This window comes from Eurypyga helias, unplaced genomic scaffold (genome assembly GCF_000690775.1).
Source record: "Eurypyga helias isolate BGI_N326 unplaced genomic scaffold, ASM69077v1 scaffold9461, whole genome shotgun sequence".
NCBI lineage: Eukaryota > Metazoa > Chordata > Aves > Eurypygiformes > Eurypygidae > Eurypyga > Eurypyga helias.
Window position 1 is genome coordinate 6,966 of NW_010228881.1, and position 11,611 is coordinate 18,576.

General features: G+C 45.2%; 1 protein-coding gene across 1 annotated transcript; it reads left to right on the forward strand.

Moving 5' to 3' along the window:
* Window positions 1–351: 351 nt before the first annotated feature.
* On the forward strand, window positions 352–10,823 carry ACBD3 (acyl-CoA binding domain containing 3; the record flags this gene model as incomplete). The annotated part of the gene is made up of 7 exons (XM_010160184.1): window positions 352–493; window positions 1,067–1,207; window positions 2,352–2,510; window positions 4,411–4,585; window positions 7,725–7,917; window positions 8,956–9,240; window positions 10,118–10,823. Coding segments are annotated over 7 exons (1,307 nt in total), but the record flags the coding sequence as incomplete, so codon positions are not given.
* Between the last annotated feature and the right edge of the window lie 788 nt (window positions 10,824–11,611).

Sequence of the window (11,611 nt, forward strand, 5' to 3'; positions counted from 1 at the left end):
GAATTCAAGTGAAGGTTTTGAAATATTTCAGAGATAGAGATCCATATGGTATGTTGTTCAAATAATTAACGTAAATATTTATGTGATAACCAGCTTAAGATTCACTCTGGATGGTATGATGAAAAACACTTCATAATTAAGTTTCAGCAGCTGAAGTGAATGTGTTTCTTCTGGACAGATCTATATTTTATTTGAATAAAACTGAGGTAATTTGTCTAACCTTCTGTGACTTATCTTTCTTACTCCTTTTCTTGTTACGAAGCAATCGTGACAGCGGTTATACGAAATGCTCTTTGCTCTCCTGTGCTTAATCGATTAATCACAACAGCAAAATTTTCTTTTCTTCCACAGAAAAAGATGGCAAAGCCTTTCATCCCACATATGAAGAAAAGCTCAAACTTGTGGCGCTGCACAAGCAGGTTCTGCTGGGACCTTACAACCCTGACACTTGCCCTGAAGTTGGATTCTTTGATGTGCTGGGGAATGATAGAAGGTAAAAGGGCTGGTGCTCTTGTTGATCTTAACTCTGCTTTCCTGTCTGAAGAAAACATCATCCCATTTCTGCACTAAGAAGACAAGTATGTGGGTTGTGTCAATGTGTGTGTCTGGTAGTGGATAGTGAGCATGGACTCTTCAAATACACCTTAGAAATCTGAGTCACAGTTCAGTAAAGGAGCTAACAGAAGATTATTGGGTTTTTTAGCCGTATTAGGAGAAGCTGCTGTGTCGACTGGCCAGCTTCTTATGGCAGTTTAAGACTTGCTTAGCTGTGCATTAATGTAGTTCAGAATTTGAAGTAGGGTCGATGGGACATGTGAGATTCCATATAAGCGCTCGGTTCTGTCTTTTTGAAAGGGCTGTTCTGGTGCAGGCAGCAGAGAGCACTGAAACCTACAGGTCTGTCTCTGAATGGGAGAAAGCTGTTGGTGCTCTGAAACTGCACATGATAAAGTTTGGGCCCTGCTCTCCCAACCTGTGGTTTTTTTCTTTGCTGGGTGCTCGGTATTTACTACTGACTTGAAAAGAATTGAGTCTTCTGTTGTTTCAGCTGATTTCTCTCTCTCAGGAAGGAATGGGCTGCCCTTGGAAACATGTCAAAACAAAAAGCTATGACAGAATTTGTTAAGCTCCTGAATAGGTGCTGCCACTTGTTTTCAACATATGTCACCTCCCACAAGATAGAGAAAGAAGAACAAGAAAAGAAAAGGTAATGTTTGAGTCCTTTGGTGTTGGAGCACGTTGAGTCTATAGTTCTTGACCTATGGACAGTGTCACAGCTGGCTTAGGTTGAAGTCGTCTTGGCAAGAGAAATGCTTCAAGTTTATGTGGGTTTGGTACCATTTGATCCCTCGTCACACCTTCTCATGGGCTATCCTCAAAAGGAATGATGAAACCCAGCCAGTGAAAGGAGGGTGCAGAGAGGTGGGGGTGTGTCTCTTCTCCCAAGTGACAGTACCAGAGGAAATGGCGTTAAGAGGAAATGGCTTCAAGTTGCAGCAGAGGAGGTTTAGACTGGATATTATGAAGCATTTCTTCATGGAAAGGGCTGTCAGGCATTGGAAGGGGCTGCCCGGGGAGGTGGGGGAGTCACCATCCCTGGAGGGATTTAAGGCATGTGTGGACGAGGTGCTCAGGGACATGGTTTAGTGGTGGGCTTGGCAGTGCTGGGTTAATGGTTGGACTTGACGATCTTAAAGGTCTTTTCCAACCTGAAAAACTATGATTCTATGATTCTATGATTTAAGCCTTTTACTTTGCCAGTAATGAACAATCGTTTCTGAACTGAAGGCACCTAGAGGATAAGGAGTTTTAAGATTTTGCTGATGCTGTCGCATGTTTAAGAAATACACGCTTCACAAAAGGTCTGTCCTGATGTGCCTGTGGACTAAACGTATACAGAGCATGAAAGTGTCGGGTGCTTCAAACTCCTCCTCATGTGAGTTAGCAGCTTGGCCAACAAACGATAGCAGTAGAAAGCCTTTACATGTCATGGGATCATTAAACCACAGAATCCATGTGATTATTGAACATAAAGCTTGGAAGGTGTGTTTAAGGTTTCCAGACAATATTTTCTATTGTTCCCTGCTGAGGACAGTATAGTAATAGTTTAGAATGAATACTGAATTGTAGTACAGAACTTAAACTTGTCATACTGCACAGTGCAGTAGAACTTAACAATAATATTTTGTCTTGGGTCCAGTAAGACACTTTTCCAGTTAAACTGAAGTGGGAGGATATGATACTAAACAGAAAGCCTCACTGGGCAGGCAAAAGGCAGGTTATAACACGTTGAAATAACTCATCCTAGGATTGTAGGTACGCTGGAATAGCTTATTGAGTGGATATTGCAGGAGAGAAGAGGAGGAGCGAAGGCGGCGTGAGGAAGAGGAGCGTGAGCGTTTACAAAAAGAAGAAGAAAAACGTAGGCGAGAAGAGGAGGAAAGACTGAGAAGAGAAGAGGAGGAGAGGAGGAGAGTAGAGGAGGAACGACTTCGGATGGAACAACAGAAGTGAGTACCTGAAACAAACAGGAGTTCAAAAAATGAACTGCCTTGCTCTGGAGACAATGGCATCGATCTGTTTCAGTAGTTATGCTAAAATGGACTACCTAGAGTTCAGAGCACTGAGTCTGGCAGTGACATTTGAGTCCCTATCTGTGAGGGACACAGTTTGCAGAAAGTTATTATCCTGACGTGTTCCTGCATGCAGTCTTCTCAGATGAAAGTGCCACAGAAGCTTTGTTTGAAGAGAAGCTCTTGGGGTTTTTGGGTTCAAGGACTACACGTCATGAAAACCCGTGGCTGTGCTTATTAAATGATTAATGCTGCACTCGGCTGAGCAGAGTCAAGTGTCCATCTGGAAGTGTTGTTTGAATGGTGACTTCAAAGTTTCTGTCACTTGACAGAAGGTGGAACTTTGAAAAAGGATGGCTGCAGTTCATGTGGGTTTTTGAATGCGTGGCTGAAATGTTCCGACTTGGTTGTCTAACACAGGCTCCTTAAAGGTGCTCCCTTTCTAGGAGGTGTAAAGTGTCTGCACGTCTCACTTGTACACTGGCAATCCCTGGATCTTAGAACCTTTCTAAATGCAGTACAAAATTCACGTTCAAGTGCACTTAACCTCTCTTTGTAGCCTGAATTAAATTGTTTTCTCGGAATAAACAGCTCTAGTTGTATTTCATTGTTCCCGTCACATCCAGATGCTGAAAACATGGATCTAGCTTTGCATACGTAATTAAAAGAATAGGAAATCATCAAAGCTGTTCCACATCAGTCAGCAAACATTTTCCATAATAAAATGTCTGTGGAGGGGGTGTCTCTGAAGCAGATCCTGCGCTTGCTTATGTAGTGGTTTTGAGGAGGGAGCAGATAATTAATCCACGAGTTTTACTGTTTGTTTAACATGGTGAGAGCCAGAGGAATGTAAAATAGACAGGAATGAACAGAGAATACGCTAAAAAACGTTGGGCAGTGCTAAGTATCAAGATGTGGTATGCCTTGAAGTTAAGAGATTGGGGTTTTTTACATTAATAGCAGTTACTTACTCAGTGATTGTAACAGGTTATAGAGGGAGTTTAGACTGAAAAGGCCTGTATATATCTACCCACATTCCAAGAGTTTCCAAACTGCTCGTAGTTTGCTGAAGACTAGTAAATATTGCCCTTTTAAGATACTACATCAGTCTAATACTGGAGCTTAGAGCATGTTTTTTGGGGAAGGAAGAAGGATGGAAAGGAAAGAATTACTCTTGCACTTGCGTGATACTTCTCTCTTCCTCTGAAGCATTGATGGACATAAGTGAGACAAACCTTGGATGTAGCTGGTAACTTTACTGTAGTTTCTGTTAGCCCTTTGGGGAGAGGAAGAAAACTGAGCCCCTGCATAAGTAACCCATGTGTTCCCCCTGAAGTTTCAGCAGTTGAGTTTATTGAAGGCACAGATGCCCTATTTTGGCAGCATTTTTTTCATTCCTGAATTAGGCCACAGTCGGTCATGCTTTTCATATGTCTGCATACTGTTGCAGGGTGGTTTCTGCATGGTTTCTGGAAGAACAGAATGTGGGGGTGTTTTTCCCTTGCTTGTTTGAGAAATAGTCATGTGTTTTTCTAGCATTACCTCTTTATCAGACTGTCGATTGAGAATTGTGTAAGAGCTCTTGCTTTTATTAATACTTGATGTTTTCAGACATCGGGTAGAAATTGTTGCTCCCTTCTTTATATTCTCAGTAAATTTTTAGTCAAAATTCATACTTATATTACCTCCAGGCTCTGCTCTCTTATGTAGATTTGTTTTGGTTTTTTGCAGGAGTTGAATTAACTGGTTTTGAGACCACTTAAATCACTTAAGTACAGGGATTTCCCCAATACCCTCAGCCGCTTGTAATCTTCCTACTCTCCTCCCACCAATCCAGGCAACAGATAATGGCAGCACTGAACTCCCAGACTGCCATCCAGTTCCAGCAGTATGCAGCCCAGCAGTATCCGGGCAACTACGAACAGCAGCAGATCCTAATTCGGCAGCTCCAGGAACAGCATTATCAACAATACATGCAGCAGTTGTACCAAGTCCAGCTTGCACAGCAACAGGTATGACTGACCAGCTGGGGAACTTAGATTTGGTGTCCCAGGCTGTCTCTACCCTTATTCCCTTGCAAAGCTAATTGCTACAAGGAGAGATAGTGTCCCAGTGACTAATGCTGCTTCAGATTCAAACACCAGCGCTCCTCTATTTAATTTTTACAAGTAGTTTTCTGAAGCAGCCATTGAGAAAACGCTAAGCAGCCTTTACTAATTAATTACTTGGTTCAATACTATGCTTGGAGACCAAATGTGAAGCATTCTGCTGGAGCATCTATTGTGTGTGTAATTTAATCGGGGTACAGGCTGGTGCATCTGAGCGTGGACAGACCTATTCAAGTGGCTCTGTGTGTAGGTATTGCACCTGAGGACTTGTGCCCAGCAGCAGGCTTTGGTCAGCCACGTGTTTCCAGCTCCGTGTGCATGCAGCACTCTCATGTCGCTGCTGGGCTTGAGATTGCCCCCCCCTGCCACCTTGAGCACTGCTGACTTCTCTCTCCTTTTGCATCTATTGTCTGACATCAGTATCTAATTAAGTCACCTGCCTGCAATAGGCTGCTCGTGATTTGTGTGGGAGGACAGGCTTTCATACTCCTGGGCGCAGTGGGTGGCACTAGTACGTTCCTTCTCTGCAAGGGTTTTGCGCCTGGGCTTGGAAGGCAGCTACTTTGCTTAGGGGAATCTTGCATCTCTCAAATGGGCCATATCCACATCTCAAGCTACGTTAAAGTTCAAGGATGTCCATCTGTCACTGTCTTAAACAGATGTAAGCCACATTGGACCTCTCTGGGCAGGACCTGAATCTTAAATGGCCTGTAACTGCCAGCCTGAGGCCTATTGCTCTTGAACTAAAGACTTAGCAGGAAACTAGTTACTGAATTTTAAGTCATTTGCATTTTGAGAAGGTGGCAACCATTTTGAGAAAGCCAACCGTATCCTGGGCTGTATCCAGAGAAGGGTGGCCAGCAGGTCGAGGGAGGGGATTCTCCCCCTCTACTCTGCTCTGGTGAGACCCCACCTGGGGTGCTGCATCCAGCTGTGGAGCCCTCAACATCAGAAGGACATAGACCGGTTGGAGTGAGTCCAGAGGAGGCCACGAAGATGCTCAGAGGGCTGGAGCCCCTCTGCTATGGGGACAGGCTGAGAGAGCTGGGCTTGTTCAGCCTGGAGAAGAGAAGGCTCCGGGGACACCTTATAGCAGCCTTTTAGTTTATGTGAGAGGGGCTTATAAGAAAGACAGCAGAAGACCTTTTTACCAGGGTCTGTAGTGACAGGATAAGGGGCAGTGGTTTTAATCTGAGAGAGTGTGGGTTTGAATTGGACATAAGGAAGAACATTTTTACAGTGAAGGTAGTGAGGCACTGGATCAGGTTCCTGGAGAAGCAGTGGATGCCCCATCATTGGAAGTGTTCAAGGTCAGGTTGGATGGAGCTTTGAGTGGCCTGATTTAGTGAAAGATGTCCTTGCCTTTGCAGGCGTGTTGGACTAGATGATACTTAAAGGTCCTTTCCAAGCCAAACCATAATTCCATGGAGTTGAAGAGGTATAGGAAAGTCAGAGGCTTCCTGCCCTGTTATAGTTACTCTTGAAGGTTAATGACACCTTGGTACTGATGCTCTGGTGTCTCGGGGGTAAGCAAAAGCTACAGCTTCATCAGTCTTGTCCTTTCCACCTTCAGGAAGGATACTACTCCCTTGAGACTGAGGTGTGGGAGACGCTGCTGCCGGTGTTGTTCCATGCTATCAGCACGGCCCCTTTCAATCACTGCTGTCTGCTTTCTGTGTACAGGAGGCTAATGCCCTTTGAGACCTGGGGCTCAACAGCCTTTCCTTTGTAGCATGTTACAAAATAATAAGCCTGCCAGGCCACAAAGCCTGTCTTTCAGATCTCTGTTTGGACAACCCTTGTAGGGGAAAGGATGAAAAAGCAGAATGTAACAGAGCTAAAATTGTCTAAATCTACTTTGGACTTTCCTGAAGACTCGCGTAGCCTCCGTAACGCTCCTGAGGAATGCTTTCCTTCTGGATGCCTGTAACTCAGCTGCCGTGGGATCAGTTAGTGCAGTTAAAAAGCCCTGTTCTGTCACGGTTGCTTACAGATCAGCTTGTGATCCAATTAATTTTGGAAAGGCTGTATGCAATAGTTGTCTAGAAAAGTTCTCACCACTTTACATGGTCTCGGTGCTAAGAACTGCTGTAGTCGAAATTGGATCCGGGCAGCATCTGTACAGTGGCTCAAACTTGAAATATCACTGATGCTTGACTACATTGTCTTCATACTCCTTCAGGATACCTTTATTTCATCCATTCATCAAAATCCTGTGCTTACTAGGTTATTCTTTAAAGAGTGGTACTGTCAGTTAAACCTTTTCCCTGTCCCAGTAAAAAAGCATGTGTAATGTCTCTGTACTGCTAACCAGGGACAGGGGAATAAGCCTTGAAGCTAAAGGGGTAATGCATCCTGCTTATATCCAAAAGGATGGTTGTTACCTTGTATAATCTCATTTCAGGTGTATTTAATCCTTTGCACAGGGACAGCATGATAGATTTTATCTAGAGAGTTTCAAAGTACATAAGTCATGTTCTAAAAGCAGCACCTCTGAGCTTTAATAGCTCTCCTTCTGGACCACTCACAGTCCTTGCAGCTCCTGCGCTTCCTGCTTTCATATTAAAGAACTGCCTTTGTCGAGCGTCGAAAAAAACGTTGGGCAAGTTAACTCACAAATTGGCAAGTAATTAATAGCCCTTAAATACTTCCAGCTCTTTTTAGACCTGGATGAGCTCAGGCCAGAGCCCTTTCAGCCCGCTGGTGAAAACCAGCAAGCACGCCGTCACTTTGGATTTTGAAAGAAATGTTACAGGAGTTACTGAAATGCAGAACTTTGGCAGTGAAGTGCGGGAGTTTATTGTGTGTGTCCTGACTGACTTGGAAGTCAAATCCTTTTGTTTGGGTTGTGCCCACCAGCCTGCAACAGAGTGCCTTCACTTCCCTTATGTAGTGCAATTCTCACTGGTTCGTGTGTGCTGCTTCTGGTCTCCTGTGTCAAGCCTCTGGTTGTGTGGGGTGGAGAGGGAAATTATTTTAAACTGTCTTTATATATAGTATTGGGAGGTTTGGGGTTTACTTGGCTTAATTTCTATCATTTTAGGCAGCCTTACAAAAACAGCAGGAGGCAGTTGTGGCAGCGACGGGGACGCCTCTGACCACTGCATCGAAGGTGAACGCGCCTGCCCCAGGGGACACCCCATCTATTAATGGGCAGGCCAGTGCACATGCAGACAGCCCTGAGAAAGAGCTGGATCCTGAGGCTTTGGAAGAAGCACTGGAGAATGGACCAAAAGGTAGGACTGGCTAGATTCCTTGACTAAAAATAAATAGCGTAAAGCCTTTCTTGGTTTTCAGATGTCTTAACTGTGGTTACTGTGGCTCTTCTGGACTTCTTTGAGCTATGCAAGGGCTAGGTTTGATTCCTGGGTCCAGTTTCCCTTAAGGGAGAACAATATTGCCCAGGTGAAACTCAGCTTTGTGGGGCGGGAAAGAGGAAGCAGCAGAAGCATTTTGGGTAAAGTGGATGGGATCCAGAACCTCCTTTCACTCTTGATGTGAAGGAAAGGAGCACAGAAGTTCTAGCAGAAAGCTGTTCTGTGCAGAAATATGTTCAAATAAGATTGAACTTGGGCCCAAATTGAGTGATTTAGCCTTGGAGATTAAAATAAACCCAAATCCTCCTTATTCTCCCTGAACGCTGCACTACCTTGGCTTAGCCCTGCCCTGTGTGCAGTCTGGGCTGCTGTCCCCTCACATTTCCCACCTGCCTCAGACAGCTCCTAGGAAGCTGTGGAAGTGGAGCAGGAGAAGTAGCCTCCCAGCAGCCCACGCCTCACTGGTATTTCTGGGTGTTACCTCTATACTCTCATTGACGACCAGTAGTCCTCAAAAGACGTGCTGGGATCCCAGTATGAAACCAACACAAGCACGGTCCATGGCTGCATAATGAGGTGTTCAGTTGTTGGAGTCAGTACTGGACAATTTCTGGACAGAGCCACAACCTCTGGTTCTGTCATATGAAAGCCCCTTCTGGGGAAGGGTTCTGTGTGGTGTAACCTCCGTCACCTGTAGCAGTACATCTGTCTCCTGAGTCCTGTCTGCGTAAACGCTGTTGGTTTAAATGTGGCGGAGGGGTGAACTGGTAGGATTGAAGTGTGCAGGGTTGTAGCTAAACTGGCACTGCATTTCAGGCAACTTTCAGCGGTGAAAAGATGCTTCTTCCATTAAAAAAATGGTGCTCGTGGTCCTCAATTACCCCTAAGGTACGCCGAAGTATGCAGCATAAACAACTGAAATAAAAGCTTAACTGGAGTATTTCCTCCCCTCTCCAGATTCTGTCCCAGTGATAGCTGCCCCATCGATGTGGACACGACCCCAGATAAGAGACTTCAAGGAAAAAATCCGGCAGGATGCAGACTCTGTGATCACAGTGGGCCGAGGAGAAGTGGTTACCGTTAGAGTACCGACCCATGAAGAGGGGTCTTACCTCTTTTGGGAGTTTGCTACAGACAATTATGACATTGGTTTTGGGGTGTATTTTGAATGGACAGACTCCCCTAATACTGCAGTCAGTGTGCATGTCAGCGAATCCAGTGATGATGAGGATGAAGAAGAAGGTAAGCATGCTCGTTTATATAAACTGCCAGTCCTGCAGAGCTTGCGGGGGTGGGAAACCCAACTGGTTTGTCCTGTGTAAGCTCCTAGTTCCCCCAGCTTCTATCTGACTGGAATCTTGCCTTTGATTTTGAATAGGTTATGCAGTTCTGAAACCAACCAGTCCCCTCACTGGGTCACAGATAGGTTAAAGCAGTTGAGAGTGGGGAAATCTTTTTCCCAAGTTTTACTCCTTAGTGTACCCTCTTGTCCAGTTCAGCTGTTCAGTAAGCTGGGTTGGCACTCGTGCTGCAGTAGAGCGTAGCGGACCTGCACACTCAGAACCTTAAGAAAAATCCAGCCCTGCTGTCCATGAACATTTTGTAGGGGAGAAGTTTCCTTGAGGTTTCAGCGAAACGGCTTAAAAGAGCAATTCCTGATAGTGGCCAGGACACAGCCTTTACCCGTGGGAGCCTAGCATACCCTCAGGAAAAGGTGTTTTGAAACGAGCATGGGATTTGCTTAGAAGGAACTGCCCTGACGTAGGAAGCAGCGGCCTTCTGGGTGTTACTGCTCAGCAGTTGTGTCAGATCAGCAGCAGTCCGTTGGTGTGGGGTAACGTCATCTCCAAAACTGAAGCTCAGTGTCTCCATGACCTGACGTGGCTGTGCTGGGGAGGTGGGCCTGCCGAGCTCTAGTGTCAAACTGTAAAATTTGTCATGCAGTGAGCATGCTTACTGTTCCTTCTGCTTTTGAATGCTGTGGGCACAGCCTGGGTGTGAACCCCTCTGACCCGTCTGATTTCTGAGCTAACAAAGAGCGCCTTGTCCGCCACAGATCAGCCTGACTTTCTCTTGTAACGCACCCATGTTAACTGACACTTGTCTTCTTTCCTTGCAGAAAATGCTAGCAGTGAAGAAAAAGCCAAAAAGAATGCCAACAAGCCTCAGCTAGATGAAATAGTGCCTGTGTACAGACGAGACTGTCACGAAGAAGTGTATGCTGGCAGCCACCAGTACCCGGGGAGGGGAGTTTATCTCCTTAAATTTGACAACTCCTACTCTCTATGGAGGTCAAAAACAGTTTACTACAGAGTTTATTATACTAGATAAAGTTGTGGCTCTGTCTGAGGCGGGGCTGTGCAGAAGATGTCATTTTATTTGGAATTTTCTTCAAGCATAATGGATCCTTTTGAGTCTGTGTTTTATCCTGTCTGTATCTGTATGGTTTGTGTGAACTCTAACAAGTAGACACTGGGATCTTCCTGCTCCATGACACTAATGCATATTGCATTGGGCTTAACACAGGATCCCCCTAGCCCTTCTGGGTATTGGAGTTGGCCCGTGGAAGTCACTGGCCCCAGTGCTAAGGTCACATCTGCTGCATTTGTTAAAGCCTCATGAAAAAGGGGGAGGGAGTTGCTGGCTCACTGGCTGGGTGATCTGGTGTTTCCAGGTCTGGATGCTCCGAATAACTTGTTCACGGTTAATTTCAAGGTCCCGTCAATAACTGGTAGATTTGGATGCAGTTTGCTGTGTAGCAAGTTTCTCTTAACTGTAATTGAATGTCAGATTTTTACACCATTAAAACTTGAAACTTTTAAGTTGATGCAGTTTAGAAACAAGTTGTCTCGCTTCTGTCCTCATCGAAGAAGAAACATTCAGCTCCTTAAACCAGTGTAGTGGCTAGGACAAGGATGAACAGCGTCCTGAAAGTACAGCAAATAACCTCTTTGGACGATGTGAACTGAATGACAAGTAAGTGTATGTAACAAGAACAACCTTAATCTCTGCCCCACTGCTAATCCTAGAATTAAAAGAGTCTGTTTTTTGAGGCAATTGACTTTGAACCAGGGCACAAACTATTTCTAAGTTCGGTGGGTTTTTAATGGGGTAGACTTTAAAAAATATATATATATATGTACAAACCTGAAACTAGTTTTCTGCACAACGTTCTGGTTTGTCTGTTTTTGTAAAACCTGACTTAAGCGCGTTGTGCCTCTGAAGAACAGTAAGTCACTTTGATAAAGAATGGGAGTGAGTGTTGCACTAATTGTGGACATCGCTGCCAGTCCGTTTCAGTCCGAACTGGTGAGACTTGGGCGCAGACTTTCTGCTTTAATCTCTAACTGTCCGCAGGAAGCCGGAGCCCACATACAGATACTCAAATAAGGTAGCTTTAATCTCAGTTTCCTATGGCTGGATTGGGGCATTTCATATTTTGTGCAGTGGAAAAATGCAGGTGGCTGCTTGACTCCAGGCTGCCGAGAGGGTCCACTCTCCTTGGAGCCCCGGGGCGACGCGTTGCAGCGGTGGCTCGTGTCGAGTGCTCCCCTGCGCGAGTAGGACTGAAAGCAAACGGTCACGCCGAGTCTGTCAGACCGGTTCCTGCAGT